General features: G+C 43.5%; 1 protein-coding gene and 1 long non-coding RNA gene across 3 annotated transcripts in view; one reads left to right on the top strand and one right to left on the bottom strand.

The window, feature by feature from the left end:
• LOC129342166 (uncharacterized) overlaps nucleotides 1-26136 on the bottom strand; it is a 200717-nt gene that overhangs the window by 31918 nt on the left and 142663 nt on the right. The gene's annotated exons all lie outside the window — the stretch shown is intronic.
• Nucleotides 1-26136, top strand: part of LOC129342164 (histo-blood group ABO system transferase-like) — a 44331-nt gene that overhangs the window by 788 nt on the left and 17407 nt on the right. Inside the window, exons 2-5 of one of the 2 annotated variants that reach the window (XM_054997789.1) lie at nucleotides 21310-21394; nucleotides 23395-23454; nucleotides 23703-23750; nucleotides 25267-25314. In XM_054997789.1, coding sequence (XP_054853764.1) covers nucleotides 21310-21394; nucleotides 23395-23454; nucleotides 23703-23750; nucleotides 25267-25314 — 241 coding nt within the window. The remainder of the gene's footprint in view (nucleotides 1-21309; nucleotides 21395-23394; nucleotides 23455-23702; nucleotides 23751-25266; nucleotides 25315-26136) is intronic. The other variant, XM_054997790.1, reaches the window with a different exon arrangement.

Raw genomic sequence — 26136 nt, 5'->3', positions numbered from 1 at the left:
TGTAAGCTAAATGTTTGACTGTGCTTTTACGCATAAGGAAAAAATAATAATCTGAAGGAATCAGAAAAGCACTTCTTTGTAGAAAAGAGCAAGAATCCAGTAGCACCTATAAGACTAGCACACACACACACCTGTGTTGGTGTGGCTGTGTGGATACATACGTACCCATGCACACAATGTGCTCCATAATGGATATGGGGGTGAAGGGAGGGTCCCTTGAGCTGCAAAGGAGATGGGGAGGAACTCCCTCTCTACATGTTGAATGGGACTATCTTCTGCCTGCCTTCATGATGTAGATTTGCAATCATGTGAACAGTGTAAGAAAGAACAAGGTTGAAATATATTTCAGCCTTCTGAAGCATAAATTATTTTTAAAAACTGTGGCAATTTTTTAATGAATGTGAGTGAGTGAGTGAGTGAGTGAGTGAGTGAGTGAGTGAGTGAGTGAGCGAGCGAGCGAGCAAATACCTAACTCCATGCTATGTTTGCCCAAGGAACATCCTGAATTGATTCACAAGATGGGCGTTCCCATTGTTTGCTCCACCGGGGGCTGTATATGTACTGATGAGCTACATGCTACGTTTCCATTGTGGGGCAAATACCACCCCCAGGGCCGTTTCAGATTGGGAAAAGGATGCAGGGGACAGGTCTAAGCCCCTTCCCTCCAACCACTGTCCCTGATCTGATCAGGTCCTTGCATGCCTGAAAAGCATGGACTGGACTGGGAAGTTCAAAAGGGACTGAAGAGAAAGTACAGAGTGGCCTCATGCATCCCCTGACCAGGCTGAAGGCTGTAGCCCAGTGTATCACAGGGCACAGAACTGTAAGGTCCTATGGAAAGCCAGTTTGGTGTAGTGGTTAAGAATAGCACAACTCTAATCTGGAGAACCAGGTTTGATTCTCCACTCTTCCACTTGAAGCCAGCTGGGTGGCCTTGGGTCAGTCACAGCTTCTTGGAGCTCTTTCAAACCTACCCACCTCACAGGTAGACATGGGCACGAACAGAAAAAAAACAATGAACATGGTGTTCATTGTTCATTGCCATCTGACCCAGCCCAGCTGAGGGGAAGGGACACAGGCTGCCTGGAAGGTCCTTTTGCAAATAACACACCAAATAAGCTGCCACCAGCTCCCCCATCTATCCCTAGGCTAAGGAGACAGGGAGCAAAGCTCCAGAGCCTATTAGGGAATTAGCCAAAGCAAAGTCTACCTTGCAAGGGTGAGCTTTCAGGCAGAGTTCACAGCCAAAGAATTGTTGTTTGGTAGGTGGTTCTCAAGCAGACACAGGGTGAGTTCAGCAAAGGTTTTATAGCAGTGAGACCTCAGAGTCTCAATAACCCACACAAGGTAAAAATAGAAAGGTTTATTAATTCAGAGTGCAAGGCTATCACTCATAAGACACAAAGTGAGTACAAACGAAAAAAAAACCCTACAGCAGTAAGCTCTACATACCACACTGAATTCTTAGGAGGCAATATAATGGGAGTTTTGTGCCTCCAAGATATACACTGGCTCTTTTCTGTTTCCAACCACAGCACTCAGGGAGAAGTGGCTTTAGCCTCCATCCTTCCCCAGCCCCGTTTTCATATACTGAAACCACCCCATATTGTGGAACATGTAGTCATGTAAATAATGTAATTTTTACAATGAAGCCAATATAGCTCCACAAAATGGTTTGCAGTCACAGACACAAAAACAGCAGAATAAATGGGTGATATGCTAGGTGCGTCCCCTTCCTGGGTCTCTGCTGTACTAGAACCTGAGTGCATTGCACTTGGTTGATCCTGATGCTGGCCTGCGATGCTACATGATCTACCAGGTCATTTCCAATGGGAACAGGAACATGAAACTTCTTGTGAATAGCCACTTTCCAAGTGCCTCCCCAGCCCTGGTAACCTAGTCTAACTTCAGCAACCGGAAGCTGGATTGGTATGCTTTCAAAGGGAGTAATAGGCCAGGCTTCTCCTGGTATCCACATAACTGGTGCAGTAAGATCTTCATGGACAGTCGTAATTGCTGAACCAGTGTCCTTCCACCCTTGAGTGGCTTCTCCACTGAGAAAAATTTCCTCCTGATGCTTAAAAGGAACAGTATCAGAGTTGGTCAGGTGGTGCATCCTGCACACTCAGGTCTTTGGGCTTGATGGAGTTTTCAGGCCCAGAAAGAGGATTTATAATCTTTTGGGTGACATTTCCTGTTAGATGCACTCTGGAAGATTTGAGGCTGACTCCTTTTTGGCTTTTTAGGGCAGTCAGATTTATAATGTTCCTTCCCCCCACAATTAAAACAAATAGGCCCCTCTTTTTGAGTTTTCATTCCTCAAGAATCAAATTTATTTTGGCCACCTATCTTTCTGTACACTACTTTTAATCCCAGTGTGGGTGCCATCTTTTTTTTTGTTTGCACCACCATGAAATAAAGAGGATTATATGGTGAGGTGTGGACAGCATCGTTGGTGTCAGTATCGGCATTAGGGATGTGCATAATGGAAAAAATGAGCCAAAAATACACACAGAAATCACTGGTTTGTCTTGTTAAAGCAGCTTCTGGGATGGTGAACCAAACCCAGGAAACTAGATTGTTAGGAGTCCCTCCCACCAAAAGGTTTGTGTGTTTCATTTCATATCTTTCAGCAGCAGGCAGACACAGAGCTTGCCTCACAGGGCAGCATTTTGTTTTGCTGAATAGCACCAATCAAATCCCAAAGGGAGAGCCCTTATGTTATTAATCAACTCTTCTGACGGGAAGGGGAATGAACAAAGTGTGCAGGAGCACATCTCCCCACATTATCCTGTAGCTACTTGGGAAATGGCATTCTCTCCCTCCTTGGCAATCGGGTCTTTACAAGGGGAGACCCCTCCTCTCCTTGCCCATCAGCTCTGGAAATGTTTGTTGCTGCCCCACATGCTGACTCTTGCCTTCTATGGGTCTGTAGTTATGTATGTGTTTTATTGTGCTTGAGGAAAAACTCAGTAGATCAATGGTTTAGACTAGGAGGGGAACTAAAGGCTGATGTGGTTTTTGGTGGTTTTTGGTGAAGTGTGAAAACAGCTGCTCCAGAGCCTCATTTCCTCCCTACTCCCTTGAAAATAACAGAGTGTGTCCGCACATGTGTGGCCAGCGTTCACCTTGCATGTACACAATGGGCTAAAACTCATGAAAACAAAACCCCCAAAAGGATCAGATCTGAGCTAGCACAAGCTGACCCGGAACAATGTAGTAATGGAATAGAATTATTCCGAAAGCTCTGGAACCAAAACTGAAATGAAAAATTTCTAATTGCACATCCCTAAGTTGGCACCACCAGTGCTGTCAGATCACTACCCTCTTTATTGATTTTTTATTATGCCTAATTGCGTTATTGTGTTATGACATAATGTTATGATGACCAAAGGCAACCAGCACTAAGTCGTTAGTAGTGGGAACAAAAACAAAAGAGAAATGAAAGCAAAGGGAAATTGAATACGGTGTCAAAATCAAAAAGAGATTTACAACAAGCATTTACAGTACCCACCAAATGAAGTGAAGAAACAAATCAACAGGGCCAGACTAGTACTGGTGGGTACTGTAGTCCCAAAATGCTTGTTGTAAATCTCTTAAGTACTAGTACCCAGAAACAGTCTGCTCCAGGACAAACCTAAAGGAACTAACAACAGAACACCACTGGTTGTCACCTATAGCTCCCAGCTCAAACCCATCCAACGTATCATCAGTGAGCTACAACCCATCCTGGAAAATGATACCTCTCTCTCAGAAGCCCTGGGTGGAAGACCTTTCCTTGCCTACAGACAGCCCCCCAACCTTAAACGACTTCTCACTCACAATCATGAATCGGCCAGCAGAGTCACCAGCACAGGTACCAGGCCCTGCAACAGACCCAGATGCCAGCTCTGCCCCTATACCTACCCAGAGAATACAATTACAGGACCCAATGGCATCAACTACACTGTATCTGGCTCTTACAGCTGCTCATCCTCCAATCTGATATATGCCCTCATGTGCCAACAATGTCCTTCTGCTCTGTACATTGGACAAACCAGCCAACCTCTACGCAAAAGAATAAATGGACACAAATCTGACATTAGAAATGGAAACGTCCAGAAACCAGTGGGAGAACACTTCAATCTACCAGGACATTCCATCAAAGACTTAAAGGTCGCTGTAGTTCAACAGAAACCTTTCAAAAACAAAATCCAACAGGAGGCTGCTGAATTGGAATTCATATGCAAATTTGACTCTGTCAAGCTGGGACTGAATAGGGACTATGAATGGTTATCACATTATCACAGGTAACAGATTTCCTTTACAGAGGCGGGGTCTGGGGGAGCCCAGTGGCACCTGGCGTGGGCTTTCGGGGACCACAGTTCTCTTTGTCAGATGCATCTGACGGGAAGAGCTGTGGTTATCGAAGGCTTATACTGCATTGGAATTGGATGGTCTAGCTGTTTTGCTGCTACAAACTAGCACGGCAAACTCCTTTGAAGCCTCACACAAGCCACATCAAAAGAAGATGTTTACATTTACTAGCAAAGGAATGTTTTGGTTGCATCCTCCCTCTCCCCCCTAATTGCATCTTCTCTCTCCTCCCCTCCTCCCCCCTCCTCTTCTATATTTGACCAGTTTCTGTACCATGCATCTGACGAAGAGAACTTGATTCTCGAAAGCTTATGCTACAATAAAATTGGTTAGTCTTAAAGGTGGACTCTTTTTGATTTTGCTACCACAGACTAACACGGCTAACTCCTCTGCATCTATGAATACGGTGTGTGTGCAGTGTTGGCACAGAGGAGAACATTTAACTCAAAAAACATAGGTAGTTAATCTTTGAAAACCTAAAAGAGATCCATGTAACCACAACAAAAATTAACCCTGTCATTATAACTTTTATGACACATCTTTAAAAAAAAAAAATTAACGGCATTATAACATCATAGTGTTTTTGTAGCCAGCACTGTTTTCTTTCTTTTTCTTTTTCTCCAGTTTTTTCTCTTGTTTGCTTTTTAATTTTTTTTTGTTTTTCCACTAATAAATAATATTTTTAAAAAATTGTTATTGAATTGTGTTGGTGTATTTCCCTCTTCCTCCCAAATAACTTGGTGTGAACCCTAAATCTGCTCCCAATGTACAAAGTAGATATATTTTCAAAAGTGCTTATTAGGCACTCCAGGATTAGCAAAAATAGTGGGTTAGCCGGTCCCCGTCTATAAAAACATCACCTTTTTGCAAAAACCCTGTGTTACTGAAATTCTTGTAACTCCTGTCACAGATATGTTAGGCTATCGGCTCAGCCTCTTGGCCCCTTTTACTCCTACCTCCTTTTTTTTTTTTTTTTGAAAAAATTTTTATTGGGTTAGGATCAAATATTTACACATTACAGTCAATATTCCCATTTCCCAATTTCTAACCCCCTCCCTTCCCCCCCCATTTTGTTGACTTCCAACAGTTTTCCAACCCTTTATCCCTTTTCCCTTACTCTTTATATATTCCTCTATCTAACAAATATATATTCTCCCTTTATTCTAAGCAATACTTCTTTAACTATTTTTAATACTCTGTACCCTGACTATGAGTCCCTTTTTCCATAATGGATAAACAATTTATCCCATTTTTCATTATTTCACTTTCAAATATTTCTATATATCATAAACTATGTAAACCATACATTCATATAAATCAGCCAGTTTAACTTATACTCTATATGTTATTCATTCTATCTTCTTCTTTTTATTTTAGTTATATTTGTTTACATTTAAGTCTATATATGATATCAATCAATTTGACTCATATACAACTTCAAATAAACATATTCAGTTTGGTACACTGTACGGAATCAAAAAGAAAATATTATTAGTTAATCAATCCTTATAGTTAACCCTTATGATTAATTATTTTCTATCAATATTCTATTTATTATTCTATATATATCAATCTAATATCATAACTGCTTAGAAATTCTCTTTTACCTCTTCTCCTCCCCGGTAAAGTCACCCCCCTCTACATTTTATTGTACTTCAGTAGTTCTCAAACTGCCACAGTTCTCCTCCCACCTCCCATTTCTTCTCCAAATATTGTTTCAGCTTCTCCCAGTCTGTGTTAAACTGTCCAGAGTCCAGGTTTCTCAATTTTCTTGTCATTTTGTCAATTTCTGCCATATACAGCAATTTGTGGATCCAATCTTCAATGGTTGGCACTTCTTGTATTTTCCATTTTTGCGCATACAAAAGTCTAGCTGCTGCCGTCATGTAAAATATCAACGTCCTATGATGGGCTGGAATTCCCTCCATTCCCAAGTTTAGTAGCAGGAGTTCTGGGTTCTTATTAATTTGAAATTGTAAAATCTCACTCATTTCCCTTATTATTTTCCCCCAGTACTGCCTAGCTACCTCACACGTCCACCACATATGGTAGAGGGAGCCCTCATGCTTCCTGCATTTCCAGCATTTATTAGAAGTGTTCAAATTCCCTAGCGCAATCTTCTTTGGTGTCATGTACCAACGGTAAATCATTTTGTAAATGTTCTCTTTAATACTAGTGCATGTCGTTGTCTTCATTGTAGTCTTCCACAAGTATTCCCATGCCTCCATTGTTATTTCTTTGTTGAAATTTATGGCCCATTTCACCATTTGTCCTTTAACTATTTCATCCTCAGTATACCATTTCAGCAGTGCTTGGTATACCTTAGATATTCTTTTCTTGTCCTCTTTAAGAAGGGTCTGCTCTAGTTCCGAGTTTTCTGTTCGTATACCTCCCTTTACAGAGTCCGAGTTATATAAATCTCTAATCTGTCTATACTGGAACCAATCATAATAAGGTGATAGTTCCTCCTGAGTCTTTATTCTGAGTTTAGATTCTTCAGTTCTAGTTATTTCTTTATAAGTTAGACATTGTTGCTCATTATCAACAGCTCTCGGATCTATCACCTCATATGGAACTACCCACAAAGGGGTTCCTTCTTCCAGATAGATTCTATACTTCTTCCAGATTATATATAAACTTCTCCGTATATAGTGATGCAGGAACATCGAGTTCGCCTTTACTTTATCATGCCATAAGTATGCGTGCCATCCAAATATTTTTTTATATCCCTCTAGGGCTAGTAATTTCTTATTCTTTAGCGTCATCCACTCCTTCAACCACACCAAGCAAATTGCGTCATGGTAAAGTCTTAGATTGGGCAGTTGCATTCCGCCTCTTTCCTTTGCATCTTGTAAAACTTTCATTTTCACTCGAGGCTTCTTGCCTGCCCATACAAAGTCTGATATTTTCCTCTGCCATTTTTCAAATTGCTTAGAGTCACTGATGATTGGTATTGTCTGTAGCAAAAACATTACTCTTGGTAACACATTCATCTTAACTGCTGCAATCCTACCCAACCATGACAAATTTAGTCTGTTCCATTTAATCAAATCTCTCTCTATCTGAGTCCATAGTTTTTCATAGTTGTTTTTAAATAAGTCTATATTCTTAGCAGTCAGTTCAATTCCCAAATATTTCACCTTACTTGTTACTTCACAATCCGTTATTTCCGTTAACAATTGTTGTTTCTGCTTAGTCATATTTTTGCATAGTATCTTTGACTTCTTTTTATTAATATAAAAACCTGCCAAGTCTCCGAACTCCTTAATCTTATCTATCACTTTTGGCATGTTCTCCAATGGGTCTTCTACAATTAACATTATGTCATCCGCAAATGCTCTGACCTTATATGAATAGTCCTTTATTTTAATTCCTCGAATTTTTTCATCTTGTCGTATTTGTATCATCAGGATCTCCAATACCAAAATGAACAGCAGTGGAGACAACGGGCAACCTTGTCTTGTTCCTTTACTTATAATCAATTTCTTAGTCGCTTCTTCATTCACCACAATTGCTGCAGTCTGGTCTCTGTAAATTTCCTTAATTGCTCTAATGAATCTTTCTCCCAATTGTAGCTTTTCCATAGTGGCAAACATAAAGTCCCAGTTTAAATTATCAAACGCCTTTTCAGCATCAACAAAGAAGAAACCAACCTCTTTGTCACAACGCTTGTCATAATATTCAATAGCATTAATCACTGTCCTTAAATTGTCTCTGATTTGTCTGTCTGGCAAAAAGCCTGCTTGTTCCTCCTCAATGACTTCCGAAAGCCACCCCTTCAGTCTCTCCGCCAGTATCTTCGCAAAGATTTTATAATCGTTGTTAAGTAGCGATATAGGTCTGTAGTTTTTCACATTAGTCAAGTCTTGGCCCTCTTTGGGGATCAATGATATATTCGCTTCATTCCAGGTATCTGGAATCCGCTGGTCCTTTAAAACTCCATTGATCACCTCTTTTAGGAATGGTGCCAGTTCATTGGCCATTACCTTATAAAATTTCGCTGTAAGTCCATCTGGCCCTGGCGCCTTTCCTAGATTTGCAGATTGTATTGCCTTGTTTAGTTCCTCATCTGTTACTTCACTGTTCAGTTTATTTCTCCAAGCTTCCGAAATTACTGGAAGTTTCATTTTCTCCAAATATAACGCTATTGACTCTTTATTTACCTCTTTCTTATTATACAGCTTAGCGTAGAATTTGTAAAAGGCTCTACTAATGGTAGTCTGTTCCAAATACGTTTTATTATCTTCGCAAATTCTATTTATTATTTTCTTTTCCCTTCTCTTCTTCAGTTGCCATGCCAAATATTTCCCAGGTTTATTTGCACCTTCAAACACTTTCTGATTCAATCTTTTAAGATTCCACTCCAATTCCTTATTATTCATTGCTGTTAACTGTTCTTGAAGTATTTTAATTTCCTGATATAATTTCTTTTTCCCTGGTCTCTTTTTTAACTGTATTTCTTTGGCTTTTATTTTCTCCTCAATCTCTTGTCTTTTCTCCTCTTTCTTTTTTCTTGCTCTACCATTAGTATGCCCCTTATAACCGCCTTATAAGCGTCCCAAACTTTGTCAGTTGGTACTTCTTTATTTACGTTGTATTGTATGAAGAACTTTGTCTCTCTTCTCAACATCTCCATATTCTCTCCTTCCTGTAGCAAGTCCTCATTTATTCTCCATGCTTTCCTTTTTCTCCTTTTCCCTAATTTCCACATGATTGGATTATGATCTGAGCCTACCATCGGCATTATTTCTACCTCCTTAGTCCATAACGCTAAGTCTTTTGAGGCCCAGATCATATCAATTCTTGATAGTGTACAGTGCCTTGCAGAATAAAAAGTAAATTGTCTACTTTTAGGATATTCTCTTCTCCATACATCTTCTAAAGTCTCCTATTGTATCAAGTCAAAAAAGAGCTTTGGTAATAGTCCTCTTTTCTTTTGTGCAGTTGTTGTCTTTTTATCTAATTCCAAGTTCGTCACTCCATTGAAGTCTCCGGCAAGAATTATCTGGTCGTATGAAAGATCATCTAGTTGCTTCCTCAAATCCTCAAAGAAGCTTTCCTTTGCACCGTTAGGTGCATAAACTCCGACTACCAACACTCTCTTTAAGTCCCAAGTACATTCCACTGCAATAAATCTGGCTTCCACATCTTTCATTACAAATTTTGGCTGTAGCTCCTCTTTTATGTACAACACCACTCCTCTTTTTTTCTTGTTGGAGGCCGCTACAAATTCTTTGCCCAATTTTCCTGATTTTAAATATTTTACATCCTGCTTTCTGATATGGGTCTCTTGCAAACAAACAATGTCACATTTTTGTTTTAATAGCCAGCGGAAAATATTTTTTCTCTTATTCGGTGAGTTTAGTCCATTTACATTCCAAGATAAAACTTTACACTCCATACTCATAGTCTTGTTGGTAAGTCTTTTTCATTGTCCCTTATAAATCGCTCCATCTCTCGCTCAGATCTGATGCGCTTTTTGGCCCCTCCAAACTCAAAGGACACACCTTCTGGTAACTCCCATCTGTACCTGATTTTCATGTCCTTCAAGATCTGAATTAGCACTTTGTATTTTTTCCGATCTGATAACACTGACCTGGGTAATTCCTTCATTATGATAATCGTCTTGCCATCAATCTCCAATGGATCTTGAAACTGTTTTGTCACAATCTTCTCTTTCATATTTCGTGTCATAAACTGCACAATCACGTCTCTTGGTAATTTCCTCTGGGTTGCAATTCTCGAGTTCACACGATATGCCACATCTAGGATAGCCACAACTTCCTCCTCCTCCTTCCCCAGGTATTCAGCTAACACCTCAGTCATCTGTTCTTGCGCTGACTTTCCTTCCACTTCTGGCAAGCCACGAAAACGTAACTGCTTCTCCATGTGTTTAGTTTCTGCAACTGACATTCTCCCCCTCATCAGTCTCATCTCTGTTTGTTGCGTGTCTGCTAAGTTCTCCATCGCGTCTTCTACTGTTTTAACTCTCTGCTGCGTTCCTTGTAGTTCACTTTGTATTGTTTCCATACCTTTTTTCACTTCTGACAGCTCCGATTTTACTGTCTGTGTAACCTCTTTAACCTCTTTAATCAGCTCCAATTTCGTGTCCTTAAGTTCTTTAATCACATCTAAAAGTTTTTTATCCAGGTTTTCTATTGCCGATTGCCACTCTTTTTTTGACATCGTGGGGCTTGCTTTGGCTCGCTCCCACGAGTCCGCTCTCTTCCTTAACTCCGTGGCGTAAAATTTAATGTCCTTTTATTTCAAATGTCCCGGTCTTCTTACAAAAATTAAATTTTAAAGAGTCCAAAATGTCGGGCGTCTTTTCTCTATGGTTTCTCTATGATTTTGCAATCCAAGATGGCCTACTTCCTTTTCCGCTGAGGCCGCGACCCTTCCCCTTTCAAAGATGGCGATTCCCTTCTTCCTGCCCTCCAGCAAGGGCCGCTTCTCTCCAGCAACTCTATTGTTGTTACGCACTTCCTGTCTCCCAACTTCCCACAGTAGGTCTCGCGATGGTGTCTTTTTCTCACAGCTCCATAACCGCAAGTATTCAAAACAATAGTCCAATTCCTTTAATAACTTCTTTAAACTGAGTCTCTTTTCAAATACAACTCTTGCCGAGTCTTCCCCTCTTTATCGTTAGCCTGTTGCAGTTTGAAAATCTACTTTTATTCCTCTCTGCTTTAATCAATCTGTCCCGTAACAGAAGATAGTGATCTTTACCTTCTCATTCACTTTTCTCGGGTTGTAATCGCTGTTTCGATTTTAACTTCTCCTCTCCGTTTCTTCCCCCAATCGAAGCTTGGGTATGTAGGTCTTATGCCAGCCGAATTGGCCCCAGAACTGCCGCAGAGATTGTAGCCGACCTGTCGCAGGGTGGGACCTCAAGGATCGGGAGGGGACCCGTTGTGTAGAGCCCCCCCTCGTCCGAGATCTAGCACACCCTAGGGTCTTGAGCGTTCTTTGCCTGCTCTCCGCCTGAGAGCAGTCGGCCGCGGGCTATTTTTCCCCCGCCGGCCACTTAAAACGGCAGTCCGGTCAGCTCCGCAAATGGAGCTGCGTCAGACCTCCATGAATCCCAAACCGGAAGCACTCCTACCTCCTTTTTGAGCATCTAGCTCTTGGGCACACACAGGCAGTCAGAGTTGCACACCCTGTCCCCTTCAAAAGCCTATGTAGTACGGCATTCAATGTTGTTTAATGACGTTAAAGCCTTATCCAATCCTGCATTTCTATGTGCAGGTTCATGGTCTCTGTGTGCTTACATCTACCTCATCTCCCGTAAGGACCATGAAATGGCCTATTTTACCCCTCTCAGGTATTAGGAACCAGGAGTCCCCAGATCTTGGTTTTCTTATTAATGTGTGTTCTTCTAGGTCCCCTTTTAATCGATTTTCCAGTTCCCTGTCTTCTCCCCTTACTGGCATTTGTGGGCATTGTACATTCTCAATTCTGTTTTCCACAATACCATACTCTTTTGTTGCCTTAAACCAGACATATTCTAATGGGGAATAAGAGTTACCTGCTTCTAACTGTTTACTTTTCTGGATACCCATCCTTATCTCCCCCTCTACGAATTTCTAACACAGGGAGAGAAAATAGGCAGAATAGAGAAGCTGAGAGCCAAACTACAAGTGACGCCTTACACAGGTTGGACACTTGTCAGCTTCCCTCAAGTTTTGATGGGAAATGTAGGCGCCCTGGTTTTACAGCTTGGCTCTCCATTACAGCTGCAAGACCAGGATGCCTACATTTCCCATCAAAACTTGAGGGAAGCCGACTAGTGTCCAACCTGTTTAAGACGTCACTTGTAGTTTGGCTTTGAGCTCCCTGCAAAAAAACAAACACAAAACCCTTCTCCTCCTCTTTGTTGTGTCAAAGTCAGCTATTGTCTCTATAAGCTGTAAAAACCAGTAAAGCCCTACTCTCACTCTGAAAAGAAAAACCCAAACCATAACCACAACAACCAGTAGAAAAAAAAACCTTCAAAGTTAATGTGAGTTAAATTACAAAGTTACCTTTATCCTTTGTAAAAAAATCTCCCCCCCCCCCAATATTCACCACTCGTTATGGGGTTAAACAGAGCCAGCCAATTATGTGAGAAGAGTTTTTATTCATGCTGTCTAAACGTATTGATCCTGCCCCCTTTTCTTGCTCCAAATTGTACTGATAAGGCTTACTCAATTGCCAGAGCGCACAGCCGAGGAACGAGGGGGGATTCTCTCTCTAGTCCTCCCTCTCAGCTCAACTTCTCCTGCTTAGTTTGTTTCCAGTAGCGAGGGGGGGGGGCAGCGGAGCCGGAAACTCTTGTAAGCCAAAACTCTAGACAAACCGCTTTTTTTTTTCCTTCCTGTGCTCCACTGAATTTCACACCCCAAAGGGAAAATTACTTCACAAAACCCAAAGCTTTGCTTACAAAATGAAGATCCCCCTCCCCTATTAAATACTGTAGCCAACTGAAAGCCTGCTTGTACCCTAAAAATCTTTAAAATAGACCAAATGTACCAGGTGCCCAGTTCCTTTCCAACCGTTACAAGATAAATGTTCTTGCCTAAAAATGCTGCTAGACCTCAATGAGCTGATCACAAACTGCTACCATTTATCAAGCATGAACCTTCCAGTCATGAAAAAAACCCACATCATTTGCATCACCTCTCTAATTAGTTATTTGTACTTTGCATACAGCTTGCCAAATTCCCAAACATTCCTCCCGTCTCAACAAAGGGAGCCCTTAAGTGCACTGGGTTAAGATTAGAATCTTCTGCCTAATAGCTGGCTTCCGGGTGTGTGTGTGTGTGTAAATTAACTTTGTTCTTCATCCACATATACTCCTGAGCTTTTTTTCCCTTTTAATTGGTCATTTTTACAGATTTCCAAACAGCTGAGAGTTTAAAAAGCAGCGATATATATATTCTTTCTTTTCTTTTCTTTTTTCACACACACCCCCTTGCTCCCAGGTCGCTCGCAAAAGAAATGGGAGGTGGGCAAAATCTCTCTTCAACGCAACTTTCTCAGCGCACTGAATTATCTCTGGAGAGAAAGAGTGGAAAAACAGTCTTAGGTGATAGCTGAAAGCCAGGGGTTTTTCTCTGAACCACTTCCTCCTCAAGCACTCTGCTTCTATTTTCCCTCAGGAAATCTCCCTTCTACTCACAGCTGTTTGCTTTTCCTCCCTTCTGGGGAAATATTATCAAGCGTCTTGCCTTAAATTTCTTTTTGCTAAACAAATGTTAACTTCAAGCTGCAGTATGAAACCTCCTTGTGAGTTCCAGACTGCACGCTGCCCTCTCCACTGTAGCTCAAGGCAATGGGTATTGAGAGAGAAGGCAGTTTAACCCTTGATTTCCCTTTTTCCAAATCACAAAGCAAAGTTTTTGGTTTTTTTCTTCTCCTGAAACATCCTCTTCTATTCTTCAGACCTGGTCTCTCCCCAGACCGTTTCTCATCGTTACACATACATTAGTAGGAGCAAAAGCTCCGTGCCAAGGCACAGTGGAGAAATAAGAAAGAGAGAAAAATTGGGGGGAGGGGGTTAAAATATAACCAAAAGAAAACCCTTTACCAGGCATGCAGTTAGCTGGGGCGGACGGTGACTCGGGTCTTATGTGCCACCTCCCCCTTTTCTCTCCTATACGCACACTCGCAAAAACACAAAGATCCTCAAGGTTTGTTTTGACAAACACACAAAACAGATAAGATCAACTCCAAAAAATAGAAAGGGAAGGAAAGATACTTTTGAAACAGATTTGACAATAACAGTTTCTCAATACACTCACACCATCCAATTTTCAGGCAGCGTGGGACATTCCCCACTGCCCCTTCAGGCCTGCGTGACTGGTATCTTTTCAGCCTCTGGGAGGGTCTACTCCTGTGGCAGCAACGATGGATTTCCCAACCAGGCTCACACTTTCAAACCCCCAGGCGTCTGGTGCTCTCAGACTGACAAACACATACAAATTCGTCACAAGCACCTTCTCATTCAGAAAAAGAAAAAAAGAAAAGAAAAAAACACGCATGCGCATGGAGCATTTTGTGCAACACCACACTGCCCAGTTGCTTACTCCCTTCCTTGCCAGGTCTGGCACACCCTCGGGCGGTTGATGTGCTTAACCCTGAAAATCCCTTTATACCAGTGAGGCGCTCACTCTTCCTCGCTCCTGTAAAGTCAAGCCTACGTTTCAGGCTCTCCTCACACAGAAGCGGCGGCCCCTTCCCCGCGGTCTACACAAACATCTCCCGGCTCACTCTCTTGAGCCCGCCTGCTCCCACCTCGTCGGGAGCATGCTTAAACCTCTGACCCGTTCCCATGAGTCTCTCCTTGGGGTCTCCACTGAGCCCTGCACAAACCCACTTGGCGTTCTCTTGCCAGAACACCTGTTGCGCTCTCATTGAGGTGCTTGCAAACCCTTCTGCTCAGCTCCTCTGAGCTCCTGGCCATGCCTTCCTTGGCAACCCTTGGCCGTCAAACACACTCATCTATTGGCGCCAATGTTCCACACACACACACACACCTAGGTCTTACAGTTCCCGTTACTCTCCTGTACTCATTTATGTGGGATCCCACCTCCCCTCCTCGCATTAAATAATGCCTTTGCCCACCTACTGGGACTTATCAAGGTCTTCTATATCCCTGCCCGAGGAGGGGGCCCTTTTTACCTCATTTCTCCTGCGCGCTCACACTCTTTCCTCCGCTTCCTTTCTCCAGGACTCCTGCCGGATTACGCTGCGTTTTCCCTGGGGCACCGACCCCTCACCGGCCACCAACTCCCACCAGCCAGCCAAAGATTGAGCTGGAGTTCACTTTCTGGGAAGATGTTGATGCCCGCCAAGGGCAGCGCCACCAGGGCACAGAAGGACGAAGCCCCCACTGGTTATGCACAAACTTGTGCCTTAGGTGTCCCTCTCACCAATCACAATAAGAGACACACACACCAGCCAGAAAAGCCCTCTCTTTTTCCCCCCATAGAGATTAGTGGAGTGGGGGAGGAAAGGAGCACCTTCTTCGGGGGTCCATAACATGGCCCCCCAAAGTGCAATCTCCCTAAAACTTGGGAAGGGCATGGTAGGACAGGTAGGAGCAGTTCCCCTGAAAGTTGGGTGCATTTTGCTTGCAAAATTCCACCCCAAGCCAGAAAAGCCCCCTTTTTCCCCATAGAGATTAGTGGAGGAGGAAAGGAGCACCTACTTTGGGGGTCCATAGCATGGCCCCCAAAGTGTAATCTCCTTGAAACTTGGGGCAGGTGGGAGGACAGGCAGAGGCAGGTCCACTGAAAGTTGGGTGCATTTTGCTTGCAAAATGCCTCTCCAAGTCACCTAGAAATGTCGCTTGTTTTTCCCCATAGGGAATAATAGAGAGTGGAGGAGGATGGGGTACCTTCTTTGGGGGGGGCATAACATGCCCCCCAAAGTCCAATCTTTATGAAACTTGGGGGGTAGTTAGAGAAGAGTTAGGAGAAGGCTCCCACCAAGTTTGGTTTGCTTCAGAAAGAAAATGCCCCCTAGGCTCCCAGAAAGCCGGGAGCAAGTTCTCCATTGAAAATAATGGTCGAATCTGAACAAAGCAAACCCGAATCTTTCCGAAGGGGGTATTCCGAAGCGGCTTGCCACTTTGGAATCCCCTTTATTCTGAAGCAGTTTCCCGAATCAGGAATTCGGGCAAACCCGAATTGGGAAACCCAAATCAGCCTGGTCCTGCACACCCCTAGTTTAGACTGGGGGGCGGGTCATAAATCCTAAACAAAAATGTCTACTTGGAGCATGGCTGTTGTGTACTGGTGATTTTTAAAAACCATGTATGACATTATAACATTATTATACTTCTTTTCTTTTTTTAAAAAAAAACCAGGTTCCAGTTGGAGTTGCAGCATCTCACATACTTTTTCCTGTCTCAACATCAGTACACTTTTGTACATGCAGTATCTTTTCTTCATGTTCTCTCACCTACCTGCATCCTTTTCCTTCCTCTCTTCCCAACTTGAAGCAAGGTGCATACTCTGAATTTGGACCGCTGCTGAATCATTTACACTAGTGGCCAAAATTGTGGAAACCTTTTGAGGAAAGTGCATTTTTGAGGTTTGATGGGTCATAACACCACTTTTTTTTAGTAATACCATAAAATTATATATCAATGGAAAGAAAATTTAATCAAGAATGTAATGCAACAAAGCTTGTTCAATTATCTGTATTCTATCAAATGTTATAGCCAAATAACCAGGAAAAGGAAGCACAACTTGCTTAGGTTGATATGAAGTAGCTGTCAGGGTCTGTTATGCTAGGAGAAAGCAACCTAAGTAACGCCATATTAATTCCTGTAGTTGTTTAGTCTTTCTCTCCCTCCAGGTTCCCTCCAGGTGCTGGGAGAGGATGCTGTATCTTATCTGTTTTCTTCTCTGTCGACCTTGATGAGCCAGCGTTCCCACAGAGAAGCATCCTGCTATGTGAACTCTAGGGGGAGGCTGGGATCTGAGTATCTGTGTAGCAACTTTCGTTTTGTAACTCATTCCTAACAAAGCTTGTGTTCAGCTAGGACTATCTTGGTTCTAGAGTGTGGGCCTCTGGGCCTGAATGCTGTCTTTCTAATAAACCTTTTGAAATCAAGAGACTTTGGCTTCTTGCAGAAGGGAAGAAGGCAGACTCTGGCTAACTGGGATGCCACAGCCTGACATATTGTTAGGAATCACATTTTACTCACCATGCCTGTACCAACAACTTTCCAATTTACCGGATTCGAGTCCTGACAAGGGGCGAGATCTTTTCAAAACGGGACTTGATAGATACTTGTTTCCTTGATGTGGTTGTGTTCAATGGGATGTTGCATGAAATTTCATACAAGGGAGTGGTCGTTTTCCTGCATGATGTGCCACGTGTTTCGGAAACGGAAGGGGGAAGTGCTAAGCTGGTTAAAACAGTCTTCGCCACTCTGCTGCAGAATAAACTCCCTGTTAACTTATGGAAAAGTGGGTCTCCCAAAGTTAGATTGAACTGCTGGAACGACCACATTTCTAGGCAGAGGCGTAGATTGGGACCTACGAATATCCAAACAATTAGGATCTTGCAAGCATCCCCTACCCGAAGGCAACTGCAAGCTTTTTCGGACTTTGCCAACTGCTTTAAACAATTTACCAAAGGATTTGCCCCCTAGGCTCCCAGGATTTGCCCAGATCGCCCTCCCGCTAACAGACTCGTTCAAGACAAACGGGAGGGAGGAGCAAGCACTTAAATCCGCAAGCAAGCTTAGCTGGAACCATGAATGCAAGACAGCATTCAAGAAAGTGAAAGACCGAGTTACCTCTAAACAGGACCTACAACATTCAATCGAGGGCCATGAGTATAATCGGACTGCACGGGAAAAGGAGACTTTTGTTATTAAAATAGCCTTTATTAAGGGGCTGGAGAGAGCATTCCACGAATTTGAAGTGTGGACTAACCAGGAGAAACAAGAAATTCTGCATACAATCCGGAGGCTTCATCCTAAGCAAACTCCGTGGGCTGGAGTTCTTTCAAAGGCTGATTTCACCCTAAAGCTTCCTCCAGGCAAATCCAACTGTCTAGCAGTCACTCTATGGCGCATGCTCCAACCTCAAAGGAAAAGGGCAGAGACTGCTAATGTTGGCTTCTCTCCCCGGCAAGGGGAAGGTGTGATCACTATTCGTAACCAAGCAACCCACGAGCAAATCAGGAAAAAGAGGTGGAGAGATCAAGGGGAAAGCGATGTGGGAAAAGAGGGAGAGCGAGCACCCACAGGAAAAAAGTCTCAAACGGCAACAGAAGACTGGATTAAGGGGGGCGAACAGCCGTGTCACAATAGCCACCCCGCAAACCATTTCAGTTCTCGAAAGACTCTGCACTTAGTTCAAAAGCAGTACTGGGAATCAGGAATGAGAAGAACTGACTCACCCTATGTGTCTTCCAATCCTATTAACAGGCTAACCAAACAGGGAAGGGTTTGGCTTTTGAAGATTCCCAAACAGCCCTGGCCAGAAAGTAAGCCGAACGGAGACCTAAATAGGCAGTGGAACTCACTATCCAAACAATGGACTGTAATTCAAAAGACTTTGACCAAAGCGAAGGCAGAATGTAAAAAATACACTAGTTCCCACTGTCTAGAGCCATGGAAGGTACAGTCTAAAAACAAAGCTTACCTCTTTAAAGAAAACGTTGCATCAGAATACACCTCCACGGCAATCAACAATATGGCCACAGGAAAAGAACTCCCAAAAGATCTGCGCCATGTACATCCAACTTTTCACATCAGTTTACTGGAATGTGCTCCACCCCCAGAGGAATGGCATCCTACACCAACAACAGCTACTTCAACCCTAATCGGTGTTCAAATACACTTCATTTGAATGTAGCAATTCAACATAATACAATCAAAGAAATGGCACAAAGAGTTGACTGGTCACCCAGAAAGCGATGTAAAATAGTACTATTAAGTGAACGAGGCTACAGTTATGAAGAAATTAGAAGAAAAATTAGTGGAAACTTAACCAAAAATGGCGTTTCTAAATTTTTGAAGAGGTATAAGGCAAGTCAGTCACTACAAAACCAGACTGGTAAAGGCAGGAAAAGGTGCACACAAGCAAGGGATGATAGAAGAATTGAGAGACTGAGCCTAGGTGGCAAAAGAAAATCATCAGGGTGTATACAGAACGAAATGGCTCAATTCAATGTGAAGTTAAGTGCAAGGACTGTTTGGCGCAGACTGGAGGAATTTGGTCTTAATCCTAGAATTCCATGAAAAAAAAATTATCTCTCAAACAAAGGCTGAAAAGATTAAACTGGGCTAAAACCCATGTTAACTGGACAGCGGAACAATGGAACAGTGTTATTTGGAGTGATGAGACCAAAATCTCCCTGTTTGGTAGTGATGGCATAAAAATACATGAGAAGAAGAATCAGAGATTTGCATCCTGATTGCATTACACCTACCGTGAAACACCCAGTTAGTGTTATGATATGGAGTTGTATGACATCAAAAGGTGTGTGGGCAGAATTTGCGCGATAAATGGCAATATAAATGCCCCCAAATACATAAATGAAATACTTGAGCCCAAACTGAAGCCTTCCACACATGATCTTTTCCAAGATAACGAAGCATTTATGTTTCAACAAGATTCAGCTCCATGTCATGTTGCTGCTGTGTGCAAAAAGTGGTTTCAAGATAATCATATTCCACTGTTGGAATGGCCTGGGAATAGCCCAGACCTTAACCTCATCGAAAATCTATGGAGCTGACTAAAGAAACTGGTTAGTGAGAAGCAACCCAGCAATAAAACGCAATTAATAGAAGCAATAACTCAATCGTGGTTTCACATTATAACAGCTGCAGAACTAAAAAACTTGGTTCACTCCATGGGAAGGCGTTGTAAGACCATAATTAAAGCAAAAAGTTACCCAACTAACTATTAACTGACATGGTAAGAATTGTTGTATAATGGTTGTTGTGGGTTTTCCGGGCTGTATTGCCGTGGTCTTGGCATTGTAGTTCCTGACGTTTCGCCAGCAGCTGTGGCTGGCATCAGATGCCAGCCACAGCTGCTGGCGAAACGTCAGGAACTACAATGCCAAGACCATGGCAATACAGCCCGGAAAACCCACAACAACCATCGTTCTCCGGCCGTGAAAGCCTTCGACAATACATTAAATTGTTGTATAACTCATTTTTTTCTATGTGTTTCAATTTTCTTCTTTATAACAACTGTTCTAAAAAAAATTCCTTCATAAAAGTTATAGCATTACATTCTTGATTAAATTATCTTTCTATTGATATATAATTGTATGGTATTACTCCAAAAAAAAGTGTTGTTATGAGCCATCAAACCTCAAAAATACACTTTTTCCAAAAGGTTTCCACAATTTTGGTCACTAGTGTAGTATAGCAGCAGCCGTCAAGAGATTTGGATCTCCACTTTGGAATAGTGAGAGGTCTAAGTTCTGACCTGCCAACATTTTCTGTTTCCTAACTAAAATCAACAAAATGAAACAAAAAAGGGAAACTTTCTATGTGCATGCTTCTGTGCTGTGCCACCAAAAATCTTTCAAAATTGGCTCCACATTTCTCACTTGGAATTTCTCAGCAAAAAGAAAAAGAAAAAGAAAGAAAACTTAAATTTCTCCACAAAAGCAACAGGGGAAAAAACCTCTTCAAATTCAAATCCCACATGGCAGACAGTCAAATTGTTATGGTTAAGAAAGGATGGGAAGTTCCTTGCTGGGAACTCCCCTAGACAAAGGTTTCCCTGGAAAGAACCCTGGTAATCCCTTTCCACCACTCCAGTACATCCTGAGAATATCTAGACTGACCCACTGAGAAATAGCCCTCTTCGCTCAGTCCAAATAAAAGCAATAAAGTTAGGATAACTCAGCTAAGTACACTCTGCCTAGGTTGTAGCAGGTTCCTCAGAGCATGTAGAGTTCCTTGCAGTACCAAGATAGTGGAGGAGACCTTAACCCCGGCCCACTGGTCTTGGGGTCTGCAGATGTTCCAAAGTCAGGACCAAAGAAAAGTCCATGGCTTCCAGATATTTATGGGCAATGGAGTTTGACCTAAGCCAGCCTCCTCAGTGAGATTGCTTTGCAGGTCTAAGCAATTCCTAGCAAAGCCCCATCTCTGATGTCAGAGACTATTCCTATCAATCAGAGAATTATTTCAGAATGGTCCTGCCATATTAATGGCTCTGCACTTCCATGGCGAAAGGAGATTGGCCCAGACTGGCCGTCCTTTGTCAAAAAAAGGATTAAGTTGGCCAATGGCCCCAATGTAGAATGGAGGATAAAGCATTATTCTCATGTAAGCACCAGGGGTCCAAGACCCAAATAGTCTAGGTTGTACTCTGGAGTCATATTGAATCTTAGGGTTCTGTCACACATGGAAAAATCCATATTTAATATACATTTGAACTGGTGTACAAACTTCTTGTCTCACACACTATTGTTACCTTGCAGGGAAAACAAGGATCAAAGGTCTGTTTTCAAAGTATCGTGTTCTTCTCATCTTTGGGCTATGCTTATTCATTCTGGGATACTTCTGGTAAGCTGTTCATTTGATAATAACACTTATTTCATGCACCACAATTTCCCAGATACTTCATCAATTTCAGCATAATTACAAGGGTGGATCCCAAGCCTTAAATACTCTGTCTGCAGTTAACTGGTTTCTGTGGAGTCTTAAAGGAAAATTGCTTACAAGAAGCATGATAAATCCCATTCATTGTTTAAACCTGAAGGGGTCATTGTACTTAACTCATAAATCCATTTTGCCTCCCTCTGCAACAGCACCCGCTGTGCTGATTTACTGCCATGATTGCTCACTGTGAAATTGTGAAATCAAAAAGAGTCCAGTAGCACCTTTAAGACTAATCAATTTTATTGTAGCATAAGCTTTCGAGAATCAAGTTCTCTACGTCAGATGCATGGTACAGAAACTGGTCAAATATAGAAGAGGAGGGAGGAGGAGGGGAGGAGAGAGAAGAGGCAATTAGGGCGTGAAAGGGAGGGTGCAACCAAAACATTCCTTATTCCAATCGTACTGCATTGGAATTGGTTTTGCTGCTACAAACTAACAGGGCAAACTCCAACTGACCCCAACACCAAAAGGAGATGCCCACATCCACCAGCAAAGGAATGTCCTGGCTGCACCCCCCCCCCTCTCGAGGGGGAATGTGCAGGAATGCAGTTCCAGCAGTTCACCAAAGAGGTCACATGTCAGTTGATCCTGCCCACCTGACTCTCGGCCATTTTGTGCCTGTTTCAGACTGGATTGGGGCCAAAAGCCCGGATCAGGCCTCTGATGGGTGGTGGATCACTCTCCCACTCAGCAGTGGTCTGATCCTGACCATTCTGGGGCCCTTTTTGCCATTTTGGGCCCAATTTTGGCCCTGAATGGCCAGGATTGGGTCCAAAACAGCCAGGAGAGGTGATGTCAGGGGGTGTGGCATATAAAAATCAGCTATGCCAATGACACACTTCCGGCGATGGCAAGGGGCATGGCATATGCTGATGAGTTCTGCTAATGAGTTCCTCCAGCTCTTTTTCTACAAAATGACCCCTGGAAGTCACTTTCAAACATTTGTCCCTTTGCAAAGTTGTGCTGACATCCTGGCTTTACCTCTGCAGAAGATATCAGGTGACCAGAATAGCTTCCCTCACCACAACCACTGGCAGTCTAGTGCTGGGAGAGGTTTATCATTGCCAGTAGAAGGTTCTGTCATCGTAGACTTGTCAGAAGAAGTCACCTGACACAGCCTTCTTTTTAGAAATGGAAAAGGGCATTAATTGTGTGAGGGAATTCCACATCTAGATGAAGGCAAGCAGTGGCCAAGGCAAAGGTGGCCTATTACAGAGAAACCAGTGACAGAGTCCTCTTTTTGCTCTAACTGGTGAACAAACTGGGCAGTGTGCTGTGTATCTTGCATCTTAAGAGGCAACTTTGCTGGTTTGGTGGATTTCCCTCACTTGGCACACATTAGGTCATTTCCTCCAGTCATAAGTGCCACAGCTTATCTTGAACATGTGAAGTAAGAATAAAAAGGGCCTCTGAGCAGGCAGAGTGGGGCAGCTGGATACTAAGAGATACCTGGGTATCTCTTCCTTCACTTTAGCTTCACAACAGCCTGTGAGGTAGGGGAGGCCTGGAGGGAATTAGTGGCCCATGGCCAGTGAGTTTTATGGTTGAGTGCCTTGGATCGTCCCCCAGTCCTAATCCAGCACTCTAACCATTTCACCACATGGCCTATGCTGTACAAAAGGGGTTAATTCCATGCAAGATTCCTTGAATAAAAGGTGAGATCATTTTTCCTTCTATTCTGTTACCATTATAGCCCAGCTTGGGTTTAAAACAACTTCTGCACTATATGGTAGTGATTTTTCAAACATCTGTCTTTATGGAATTTACATCGATCATAAAGTTAAGTCTATCTAACTAGATCTGCTAGTTTGCTGCTTAGTTTGTGATGGTCTCAGAAGAGATATTTGTCTGCATAGGCCAGACAATCCTGTATATAAAAGGGGACATTTTTGTTTTTATTCCAGGCAGGCATCCAAAGGAAGTTGGCTGAAGAGAAAAATCTCAATATTGTGTGACACACAAAGGTAATGTGTGCCTGTATGTGGGGGCCCCTAGGCAAGATGGCTTTCCAACTCTGAGCGGACATGAGGCAGGGTTTCAACAAGCATTGAGAGTTAAAGGCAAAAATAACACTTTTAGTGAATAGTTTAATGGGTACTGTCTTTTCATAGCTACGGTAATGAAGAAAAATGTAAATGTAAATTTACCTTCTTAATACTGATTACTATGACATATTTGGGTCAACGGAATTCAATAATTATTCCTGCCACAGAAACAAGATTGATCCTTTCCATGGTTTACTGGGAATAAAGGTATCCAGGTGAGGCTCTGTGTTACTTTTTGTCTCATTTGAGTTCAACGGCACCTCAGGGCTACCCTCATCATCAGCTGCGGTGAGCCCTTTCACAGCCAGCTCAAAAGTGCTGTTCTTTTACTTTGAGTCTGGACTTCCTTCCTTCCTTCCTCCCTCCTTCCTTCCTTCCTTCCTCCCTTCCTTCGGTTTGGGGCCTGCCTGCTGGACCTGCCTCACCTCGGGAGCAGCTCTGCCTGGTGTGGCTCTCTGCTCTCCGGTCCTCTCTGCCTCCAGTCCCACAGCCTGCCCCTTCCTTGAGAGCTGTCTCTGCTCTTCCCCAGAGCCAGCTGCCTGCCCACAAGTCTTCCCTTGCTTGCCCTTGGCAGCCTTCCTTCCTTGCAGTCTGTCCTCCTCTCTCCCAGCTGGGCCTGCCTTTTTATCTGTTTCCCCCCCCCCCCGGGGAAGAGGAAGCTGCTGCCCCACCTGCTACAGCCCTGCCCCCCCCCTCCTGGGCGCTTTGAAACTCACCTGGGCTGGTGATGGCAAAGGACCTATGTGTGGTTTTCCTCCCTTGCACCTTTATCTAAGTCTGGACTTGGGGATGGGCTATAACGGTCAGATGATTTGTGCTCATCAGTATCTCTGCAATAAAGGATCTTGGGCTGTGGAGCTGGGAAAGACTCTACAACAATAAAACAAAACATTGTTTTATATTTTGAAACACGATTACTGTGGCAATAGTTTTAGGTGGGTAACCGTGCTGGTGTGTAGTAGAAGAGCAAGAATCAGGTCCGGTAGCACCTTAAAGGCCAACTAGATTTCAAGAGTCAAAGCTCCCTTCATCAGACACATGGAGTGAAAAAGGAAGGGGTCTGTGAGCGCTACCAGTGGGGGTGTCTGAGCCTGCGGGGGGGGGCAGTCGCCAGGTTTGCCACTCAGGCTGGTGTGTGAAGAGAGGGCTCTAGAGTAGCTTAGGGGCTGTTGGGGCTGGTGGGGGTTAAGCAGCATGCCCCACCTTCCTGGCCACTCTTTCCTAAAAGGAGGGGGGTCTACCACACCCTCTCCCCCTCTCTCTGTCCCTCTCTCTGTTCAACCGACTCCACTCCCCCCTTTCACCCCCCCTTCACCAATTCCCCTCTCTGGGGTGCCCGTCCGCTCTGGCCACTCCCTTATCCCTGCCGCTCGTCCCCCTCCTTGCCAGGGAGTCGGAGGAGTCTTCCCCCAGCCTGTCCTCAGCTGCCCTTCCCCTCTCGTCTGCCCGGGCAGGCCCTTAGGGTAAGTCAGGGCGGGCGGAGGCTTCCGTGCCCCGACAGGGTCCTTATAATCAAGGCAGAGAGAGTGGGAGGGGGATTGTAAATCAGAGTGTTAGAAAGCTATAATACACATTGTGGTTAGCTTGAGAGAACTTGGGGGCAAAGTGCATAAAATTAGTATCTGTAGTGTGAGAAAAATCCTATGTCCTGATTCAACCACGGGGGTTTGACGATAACTATGACATTGACATATTTGCATCAATTGGATTCTCCAATTTCTACTTCCACAGAAACAAAACTAACGTCTTGCATGGTTTGCCAGAAATAGCATTACCAAGGTACTGTTCTTTGTTTGCATTAGAACATGGTAGCATATGTGGTTTGCCCTAGACTGACAGTCGAAACACACGAGATGAAATATATAGATTCAACTCGTGTTCTCTTACCTAAAGGTTTGTCGGGAAGTGTAGGCATCCTTGCAGCTTAAAGTTTAGCATTTACAGAGCAGCATGGAGAAGTGCAGGTGTCCTTGCAGCTTAAAGTTTAGCATTTACAGAGCAGCAGAGAGGGATGTGTGGGGGTCCTTGCAGCTTAAAGTCTCCTGGTGCAGCCAGGCGTTGCTCTGCAGGGCCAGGCCGGGTGAGGGGAAGGGAAAATGCCGTGATGCACCTTGAGAGTGGGGGGAAAGGCGCCCCACGCCTGCACTTTCCTCCTCGCTGCTCTGTAAATGCTAAACTTTAAGCTGCAAGGACGCCTGCACTGTAAATGCTAAACTTTAAGCTGCAAGGACGCCTGCACTGTAAATGCTAAACTTTAAGCTGCAAGGACGCCTACACTTCCCAGCAAACCTTTAGGTAAGAGAACACGAGTTGAATCTAGGTATTTTGTCTCGTGTGTTTTGAGAGCCTCTGGCATCTTGAGATATGGAGCTTGGAAAGCCCTCCTGACTGCAAGTGGCATTAGAAAGCGGTTGCTGGAGAGTCCTTGGGGAGAGGAATCACTGGTGCGACTCAGTAGAAGGCAGAATGTACACAGGTGATTTGGGGGCAGGAGCCTGCTTTGCATGCAGGAAGTCTGAGATGCTATTGCTGACCTCTCCAGTTAAGGGTCATGGGCAGCAGACCTTTCTCCACCTGGTAACTGGGAGGGCTGGCAGTCAG

This window comes from Eublepharis macularius, chromosome 14, assembly GCF_028583425.1.
Source record: "Eublepharis macularius isolate TG4126 chromosome 14, MPM_Emac_v1.0, whole genome shotgun sequence".
Lineage (NCBI taxonomy): Eukaryota > Metazoa > Chordata > Lepidosauria > Squamata > Eublepharidae > Eublepharis > Eublepharis macularius.
The sequence above is the reverse complement of the archived record's forward strand: the minus strand, read 5'-3'. Positions and strand labels throughout refer to the sequence as shown.